The sequence below is a fragment of the Corvus kubaryi genome, unplaced genomic scaffold (genome assembly GCF_017639235.1).
Source record: "Corvus kubaryi isolate FWS band 111438036 unplaced genomic scaffold, C.kubaryi_AGA036_p1.0 50355, whole genome shotgun sequence".
Lineage (NCBI taxonomy): Eukaryota > Metazoa > Chordata > Aves > Passeriformes > Corvidae > Corvus > Corvus kubaryi.
This window is the reverse complement of record NW_024581363.1, coordinates 6,883-16,338: the sequence shown is the minus strand read 5'-3', so window position 1 is coordinate 16,338 and position 9,456 is coordinate 6,883. Positions and strand designations below refer to the sequence as shown.

The 9,456-nt window shown below is 61.9% G+C and overlaps 1 protein-coding gene across 1 annotated transcript in view; it reads right to left on the bottom strand.

The window, feature by feature from the left end:
- Window positions 1-4,915: 4,915 nt before the first annotated feature.
- Window positions 4,916-9,456, bottom strand: part of LOC121672340 (prolargin-like) — a 10,660-nt gene continuing 6,119 nt past the window's right edge. The window contains exons 2-3 of the mRNA XM_042044960.1: window positions 8,263-9,214; window positions 4,916-6,746 (exon numbers count right to left, since the gene is read on the bottom strand). Of these exons, the coding sequence (XP_041900894.1) occupies window positions 6,568-6,746; window positions 8,263-9,199 (1,116 nt within the window). The 5' untranslated portion in view covers window positions 9,200-9,214 and the 3' untranslated portion in view covers window positions 4,916-6,567. The remainder of the gene's footprint in view (window positions 6,747-8,262; window positions 9,215-9,456) is intronic.

Here is a 9,456-nt window from a genome sequence, read left to right as displayed (position 1 = left end):
CATGGGGACGTGGATCTGGGACACCCAGAGCTGTCACAGCCTCCCGATCCCACAAAATACCCCCAGAACAGCGGGAGGAGGTGCCCACCCCACCCACACTCTGGGGACACAGAGTTTGTGACACCCAGAGCTGTCACAGCCCCGTCACCATCCAGGGGAGGGCCAGAAACTCCCAGCCGAAGGATCTGTTAATAAACGAGCTGCTCAGGATCAAATCCCTCCTGCAGGAGAAGGGGAGATTAAAGCTCCCAAATTCGGCTTTTTACACCCAGGGCTCTCCTGGCCCCCTTAATTTTCCCGCCGGCGGAAACAGAACTCGAGGAAACGGGTTTGGATCAAGAAAAATCTGTCCCAGCTGCCCCCAAAAGCTCCAGCACGGGGCGGCAGGAGGGGTAAAACCGATCCCACCGCCCCGTCCTGATCCACCCTCCTCTCCCCCAGCTCCACCCCGCTCTCCCCCGAGGCTCCCCATCCCTCCGAGGGGGACTTCAAAGCAGCTCAGCACCGATTTCCCTTCACCTCCCACTTAATTTGTCCTGGTCTGGAGCGACAGGAAAGGAAAAAAGATATTTATGCCTCGCTCCAGGATTTTAATTGTCGCCAATCTAATTGCTACTCTTGTCCCCGTGCTCATTGAAGTGTCGCTGCTTTGCTGGAGTTCATTTTTTTTGCAGAAATTTCTCTCTCTGCAGCCCTCCTGCCTCGCCGTGTGAGCAGACTCAGTCCCAAAACCTTGCGAAGAGCTGCTGGCAGCACAAAAATTCCCTCTTTTTCCCCCAAAAACTCCACCCCTGTGATGTGGGGATGCATCCCAAGGGAACTCAACTCACCCTGCCTGGGGATGGGTGCTGGGGGAACGGGGCCAGCACCGCTCGGGGGCTGCAGTTTTGGGGTTCCAGCCGTGGTTTCACCCCGGTCTGGGAGGCTTTTGGGGTCCTTGGGGCGAGGAGCCAAGGTGCCAACCTCGATCTGCAAACAGAGCCGGGGTGTGAGGGTGGGCGGCTTGTCCCCCTCCGGGGTGGGTGGCACCAGCCCGGGGCTTCAGGCGCTGGCTTTGGGTTATTAATCCCTTCTTGGAAAGCTCTCCATGCTCTCCAGGAAACTCCCCCGTCCTCTTTGCCCAGAGGGATGAAGGAATACTCACGTCCAGCGCTGGCAGGGGACAAAGAGCTGGCAGAGGTTTGGCTCGGGCAAAACCTTTCCCAGCACTGGGAGAGCTGCCAGGGCTGCCGGTGCCAAGGCTGCTCCTCCTGCGGTGCCGCGTCCGTCCCTGGCACCAAATCCCTGTCCCGGGATGCACCCAGGGGCTCTCCTGCGTCCCCCTCACCTTCGGGGCAACGTCCCCGTAGTCGTAGAGCTCCTCGTAGTTGCTCAGGTCCAGGATCTCGCCGTAGTTATCCAAGGTCAGGTCGTAGTTGTCCAAATCCAGGTTTTCATAGAGGGTCAGATCAGCTTTGGGCTTCTCCGCCTTCCTCCTCTCCTGGGCTGGGACAGCCCAAAGTGTCCCCAGGCACATGCTGGCCACGCCCAGCCAGCCCAGGGGACACATCCTGCGCCTGGCCAGGGTCACCGCGCCGAGGGATGGGGCCTGGAATGGTCACCAAGCGCTGGAAGCAGCGAGGGAAGGGATGCGGGGCCGGGATGTGGCGGAGCCAGCCCCGGTGGGGGGGACAGGGAGCCCCCGGCCCCGGGGACGCTCGGTGGCCCTTTTCTTTCAGCCCATTTCACGCTCGGCTGTGCAGGAGAGGCCTCGCCGGTGTGGGGAGGGGGTCGGGAAGTGGGGAGGGGTCGGGAGGTGATGAGGGGGTCAGGAGGTGGGGAGGGGGTCAGGATCCCGCTTGTGGCGATGGGTGGAACTGGTCAGTGGCCCAACAACCTCAGCAGCCGAGGAGAACCAGCCCCAGGAGCCCCGGAACTGCTGCTCCCCGCCTGTGCTCCCACATCCAGGTCTAAATCCCGGGATGCTGCTTTTCCAACATCCTTGGGGGGATCAGCGGCCACCAGCACCCCCAGTCCTGGCAGCGGCACATCCAAACCCTCCAGGGCCCATTCCCGCAGGAGAATTCCCTCCCTCCGGGCTGCACCCCCATGGGACACCCAGGGCAGAGCAAAGGGAGGGTCCCGGCCCCCTCCATCCTCTCCCAACCCAAATCCCAAATCCACCACCCAGCCCAGAGTTTTTTCACCCCGTCCTGAGGATACTGCTCCCGAATTCCTGCTGGTTTCCCTCAGATCAGCCCTTTCCCAGTACTCTGAGCCCCCCAGACCCTCCCATCCCCCAGCTCCGGGGGGCTCTGGAGGAGTCAAACGAAGCCGGCACGGACGTACCCCCTGTCCCTCCTCCTCCTCCTCCTCGGCGTGCAGAGCCCCGCTCGGCTCCAGGGGCTGGGGAAGCAGTGGGGAAGCGCTGGAGGGCTTTTAATGCACGGAGAGGAGGAGGAGGAGGAGGAGGGGGCTGCTCTCAGGGGTCTGGCGGGGACAGGCGGGATGCGGCCAATCAAACCGGCGGTGCCCCGCTGGGACTTTATATTGTCCCCACGGCGAGCCGGCCCCGGTGGTGGCTCTGCTCCAACAGGCCGAGCTGGGGCTGAGAGGGGCGGGATGGGGCGGGATCGGACGGGGAGCGAGCGGTGCCCCCTGCCCTGGTGTCCCCACGGGCGGTGGGACAGAGCCAGCGCCATCCCTGCCCCGGGCGGTGCCACCGGAGAGGGATTCCCGCCTGTGTCCAGCCCCAGGGGTGCCCCAAAGCACCAGGGGTGGTCACCTCAGTGACCAGCCCAGCCCAGGGTTTGGGGGGGGCTGCACAGACCATCCCCCCCCCCCAGCCGATGGATGGGGACATTCAGCTCACGCACCCCAATTCCCCTCCCGGAGGGGCTCAGCACCCCAAACCTTCGCACTCTGGGGATTTTTTGGGGAGGGGGCGGCAGTGTGGGTGCAGGGGGAGGTCAGCACTGCTCCCCTCATTGGGGTCGGGTGGGACGCACCCCGGGGGGGGGTGGGGGGCAGGGGCGACCCCTTGATGTCCCCACACAGGGCTCAGCTCGGGGGGTCACGACCCTCCTGGGGGATGTCACCGCCAGGGCTGGGACACTCCGGGACGGGCAGGGTGGGCACGGCAGCCCCTCCTGGGCAGCCTCGTGCCCACCCACGGCCGCGAAAACGTTCCCGTCGCCACCGGCGCATCGCCCCCCACGCACCCACCCTCCCGGAGCACCCATCTGCGAGCGGGGCGAGCAGGGACACCCCCGCAGCCCCCCAGCCCCCCGTGGGCATCCACAGCCCCCAGCCCACGGCGAGTCCCCCCTCCCCACCCCCGGCCCCGCTCAGCACGGAGCTGCCGCTAAGCTTCGTTAAGCCCCTCATTAGGCGGCTCGGTGGCCACCGTGACGGAGGCGATGTGGCAGCTGGGGGGGCGTCAGCTCTGCCGGGGGGCGGCTGCTGAGATGGCAAAGGCTGGGCTGGCCCAGGGTCCCCAGGGCCGTGGGATCCCCGAGGGTGAAGGGTCCCCAGGACAGTGGGGTCTTTGGGGTCTTTGCTTTGCTGTCCTGGCCCAGTCGTTGATCTCCTGTCCCCCACAGGCAGCAGCCTCCCCTTGTCCCCCCTCAGCATTGCCTGCACTGACGGTGTCACCTGAAGGGTCCCTGCTCCCCCAGGACCGTCCCAAAGCTCTCTGAGTGCCCAGCAAACCCCAAAGGGTCGGTGCCAACCCTCTCAGCGCAGGAGGGCCCTGCTCAGCACCCACAAATGGGGCTGGGGGACCACCAGCTGCAAGGGGGATTGATGGGAGCCAGAATTCCCCCTGTTCCCAATCCCTGGGGGATCCAGCCCCTTCTCAGCACTGGGAACAGCAGCTGAGGAGCCCCCACCCCTCTTGGCCCCACTAACGAAGGGGTCCCAGCCTTCCCCATGACCCCACAGGAGCAGCATCCCACTCTCAGAGCCCCACTCCCGCTCCCATGGGGACACCGAGGCTTTGTAGGGAGCAAGAACCGGTTTGGGGTGCTCATCTCCCTGTGGGAGACGGATCTGACTTCCCCAGGGAGGGAAAACACTCCTGGGAGCGGGGGATTCACGCGCTGGTTATGAAACAGCGGGATTTTGGGGGGCGGGTGGGTGCCTGCGCCTGCTCTGCACACCACGAACGCACACAAACCCTGCCGGGAGCGGCCCCCCGCCTCATCCCACATCCTCACACCTTCTCCCACACCCGTCCTCCCTCTCCGCTCGGGATTCACGTGGGGAGAGCAGCAGCAGGAGCGGGTTTTGGGGACGGGCAGAAGGAGCAGCCGCTGCCGCCGCCCACCCCACTCGTGCGGGAACACGCGCAGCCCGAGCCCCGCCACGGATCCCCCTCCCCGTGCGTCCCCTGAGGATCCTCCTGGCTGCTCCCGTTGGGAAAATCACCCCGGGGAGGTTTGTAGGGCTTCCCCCGGTGCCATGGGGGCAGCTCGTGGTTGTCAGTGACGCTCAGGGCCCCGGGGGCTGCAGCCAAGATGAGGCTCTCCTAATTAGCAGGGATGCTCGTTAGGGCATGAACCTGGCTACCAACAGGTGTGACACCAGCTTTGACACCCGAGCTGTGAGCCCAACCCGTCAAAACCCTGGTTTGGGGTCAAGGGACCTTAAATCCCATCCCATCCCATGGGCAGGGATGCTTCCCATGATCCCAGGTTGCTCCAATCTGGCCTTGGACACTTCCAGGGATGGGGCGGCCGCAGATTCTCCGGGAATTCCAGCCCAACCCCTCCCCACCCTCCCAGCCAAGAATTCCTCCCCAAATCCAGCACCACTAAACCCCAAACACCCCCAACAGCCCAAAACGTTGGGGAAGTTGCTTCCAGGCGAGGAAATTTTGCTCCTGGATGCGGCAGCGCCTGAGGAAGGCGAGGATGGATCGGGGAGAGGCTCGGGGTCCCTTGTGAATGATTTTATTTCCACTGCTGCGGGGAGTGGGAGTGAAAATCCCATGAAGTTGCTGGGTCGGGAGGTACACGTGGCTCTAGGAATATCTGTACATTCTACCAGTCTATATACACATCATATAAATACATCCAGGGGGGTTCCATCCGGGTTCAGGGCTGGATCCTGTCCCACCCAACTGCAGGGAGAGCCCGAAAGGAGATTTTATCGTCAGGAAAAAACCTCCTTAATTAGCACGGGGTTTTAATGAATGGAAGAAGGGGGGAGCATCCCTGTGCCATCCCCGGGGAGAAGGACACGGTGCCCGTCCGTGGCCGTCCCGGGAAGGGTCGGTTCTGCTGAAAGGAGCTTTCTTTGGTTTATTTAATGCTCATTGCAGTTGGATTTTGAATCTTTTTTTTTTTTTTCCTCTTTTTTTTCCTTTTTTCTCCCTCTAATGCTCGGCCTTTAAATCCAAATCCTGAGACTCGGGAAGAAAAGAAGAGAATAATCCCCCCAAAACCCGGACACCCTATAAATGCAGGTACAGCTATCAAAGGGGGAAGCGATACATGTGAGGAAGAGAAGGGATAAAAATAGCTCTTCTAAAGGGTAATTCTTCCCTTTTCTTCTCCCTTCCTTTTATTTCTAATAAAAAAAAAAGGCAAAACCCGGTCATGTGGGATTGGCTCCGGAGAGAAACTGAGCCGTGGATGTGGCCCTGAATCCTCAGAGCTCAGTGGGAAGGATGCAGGATTTTGGGATGAAGCTGTGAGCCCACGGATGTGCCCTTGATCCCAGATTTTACAGGGAAGTGCGCAGGATTTTGGGATGGGGCTGTGGGCTCTGCATCCCCCCAGCTCAGAGGGAAGGATTCAGGATGGGGCTGTGATCCCATGGATGTGGACGCAGAATGCTGGGATGTGGCTGAGGCCCCATGGATCGGTGCTGGGATGGGGGATTTGAAGCCGGGAAGGGGCCGAGGGGGATGCGGGAAGGCGTGGCCCACACCGGGCGCAGGATCCAGGGGCAGGACACCTTCCCTGCTCCATCCCGGCAAACGCCCAGCTCCAGGAGGGATTTAGATCCTCCTCCAGAAAAACGTGGAGCCAAAGCCCTCCAGAAGGGCCCCGGTGACAGGAGCATGTCCCCATCCCCTGGGGTGCCGCTCTGGCCACGATCCGCGGCTGCCTCATTCCCAGATCCATCCTCCGGATCCGTCCTCCCTCCGCTTCCACGGATCCCACCCGCGCGGCACCGCCCATCCCCGCTCCCCAACCCACCGGGAATCGCCCTCAGGGACACCCTCAGGGAGCAGGGACACGCCCCGAGCCCGGCAGCTCCATCCGAACCGAATCCAGCCCTCCGGAACTCCGCTGGCTGGGGACGGGAGAGGCGGAGGCGGTTCCGGGCTCAGCCTGGGGGACGAGGACCGGCAGCTGTGACCTGGGGTGGCAGCTGGGACACGGCGCTGTCCTGCAGAGAGCGGTCCCCAAGGAGCCACGAGTGTCCCTGCAGGGGGGGGAAAAGGGGGAAAAGGGGAGAGGGATGGAGGCGGGGAGTGAGCGGGGGGAGAGGGAGGAGAGAGGGTCCTGCGTGTCCAACGCCGCCGGGGCTGGGGGGAAATGTCCGAGCAAAGCCGGGCCTGGGAGAGGCAGGGCTGGGCTAAAACACCACGGACTGCAGGAGGCGGAAACACAGCATCAGGTCCAGCGGGATTGGCGGCTTCAGGAGGTTCCCGTCCAGCCGCAGGTAGCGGAGCCGGGGGACACTGTCCAGGTCGGAGGGCGAGAAATCCTGGATGGACACCAGCGAGGTGGGGCAGATCTGCGTGCCGTTGATTTCTGTGGAGAGGAGAGGAACGGCGGGATGCCCGTTAGGGAAAAGGGAATGTGGAGAGGGATTCTTGAGCCCCCCGCTGTTGTTGAACCCCAAATTGGGGTTGTTTTGCTACCAAAAGGGTCAATCCCAGGCTGTTCCCGAAGCCCCAGCAAGAGGAAAGATCTGGCTTTTGATCAGGAGCGAAGTAGGTCACGTTCCTCCGGATGCGGTGGCGTTCCGGAGAGAAAAGGGATCAATCCCTCTCCCGGAACCTGCCGAGCCAGCCCCGAGCTTCCCAAAAAAACATCAAGGAATCCCGTTCCAGCCCTGTCACGCCGGAGATAACGTCAGCACCCGGCTCGTTGCTCGCCTCTGGAATTCCACGGTATGGGACATAAACAGCGGGATTCTGATGTCAGCACCCGGCTCCGGGGATGGAAACCTTCTGAAAACTGGGGAAAACAGGCGAGGAAAAGCTGGGCCAGGGCGTGCGTGGGATTTCTCTCCATGGGAAATGCCGGCAAGATCGGGATGCTGGGGATGTGGGAAGCCAGCAGGAGTCACCACCTGCATCCCAAGGTCCCCCCCCCCCGGCTCAAATTTGATGGTGTTTAATTGAAATTCAGATTAATGAGGGTTGGAGGCAGATGTGATCACAGCAGGGTCCTGGAGCTCTAACAGCGGGAACATCTGGGGAGACCAGGAATCCTGGAATCCTAGAATGGTTTGGGTTGGAAGGGACCGTAAAGCTCCGGAAATGCCACCCCCGCCATGGGCAGGGACACCTTCCACCATCCCAGGGTGCTCCAACCCAGCCTTGGATACTCCCAGGGATGGGGCAGCCATAGCTCCTCTGGGAATTCCATCCCAGCCCCTCACCTCTCTCCCAGAGCAGAATTCCTTCCCAATATCCCATCCATCCCTGCCCTCTGGCAGTGGGAAGCCATTCCCTGCATCCTGTCCCTCCATCCCTCATCCCAAGTCTGTCTCCAGCTCTCCTGGAGCCCCTTTAGGCCCTGGAAATCTGAACTGGAAGTCAGTGGGATTCTGTCTCCTCCTCTGTGCTCGCTGTGCTTCCACGCATCCCAGGCTCCTCTCCCATGGAATTGCAGCTGGATTTCCCTGGAATGGCCCTGGCTGCTCTGCCTCCATGGCAGCCTCGTTCTCCCCGCTCCTTCCCGGCACGGCTCCGCTCGGGAGCAGAGCCGGGTGATTTCCTCACCATCCCGAGCCGTGTGTTTGACATCTGTTCCTAAAATACGTGCCCAGACTCTTCTTAAATATCCCGATTTTTGCCAGGGAAAGAGCCCTTCCCTGAGCAGGTGGCCCCGAAGAAGACAACTGGGACAAGTCCTGCAGCACCAGGGGGATTCCACTCTGCTCCTCCCCTTCCACCCAGATCCTCCCTCCACCCTTGTAGCTCCTGCCTCATCCCACCACCGCTGAAGGGATCACATCCCACCGGGTGAGAAACGACCTTTCCAAGGTTTTTCTCCCCAAAAACCACCCCAGAGACCCCACCCAAGCAGCGGGACTCACTCTCGATGGAGTTGTTGTTCAGGTAGAGGTGCTCCAGCTTGGCGCTGATGAAGGGCACGTTGGTGAGCTTGTTGTGGGCCAGGTGCAGCACCAGCAGGTTGGTGAGGTTGAAGGAATTTTTGGGCAGCCCCTTATCCGAGATCTGGTTGTAGTTGAGCCGGATGAAGGCCAGGTTGGGAAACTCCTTGAAATAATCGCTGGGGATGTCCTCAATGTTGTTCCTGTCCAGGAAGAGCTGGTGGATGGCGCTGGGCACACCGGGGGGCATCTTCCTCAGGATGTTGTGGGCCAGGTTGAGCTGCATGAGGTTCTTGAGCCCCTTGAAGGTGTTCTTGTTGAAGACGCCGTCGCTCAGCTTGTTGTGGTGCAGGTCCAGCAGCACCAGGTTCTCCAGCTTGTTGAAGACGCCAGCGGGGATCTTGGAGATCTGGTTCCTGCTGAGCCGCAGCTGCTCCAGGTTGGGCGGCAGGAAGGCGGGCACCTCTTTCAGCTGGTTCCTCTCCATGTAGAGGAAGATGAGGTTTTCCAGCTTCTCCAGCACCCTCCTGTCCACCTTGCGGATGCGGTTGTTGTCCAGGTTGACCCATTTGAGGCCGGTGGCGTTGCGGAAGGACTCCTCGGGCAGGTTGGCGATGAAGTTGTTCTGCAGGTACAGGTAGTGGATGCGGGGCGGGATCACCGGCACCGTGCGCAGGTTGCGGCTGTCGCAGTACAGCGCCGACGGGAAGTCCGGCGGGCAGTAGCATTCCCGAGGGCAGTCGGGGAACACGGATGGAGGGCCCGGAGGGAGGGGAGGCGGCAGCTCCGTGGGCTCCACGGGCTCCTCGAAGGGCGCGGGCGGCCGGGTGGGTCTGCGGGGGGGTTTGCGCCGCTGCCCGCTCGCCGGCGGCACCAGGGCGAGCACGAGTGGGAGAAGCAACGCCAGGGCCACCTTCATGGTCCAGGAGTTTTCCTGAAGGGAGGGAAGGAGAGGGGGGGTTGGGAAGGGGCTGGTTGAGGAATTGTCGCCTCCCCGCTGCTGGCGTGCAGGGATTTGTCCCTTTGTCACCTCCCTTCCGCTCTCCTTCCCTTTGGAAGTCATCCTCAAATCCAACCCCTCTCCAGGGCAGGAGTCCCTGAGGTCCCTATCCCTGGCTCACCATTATCCATGGAATTTCTCTCCCTTGCTCATTGTTATCTGTGGGATCCCCCCCC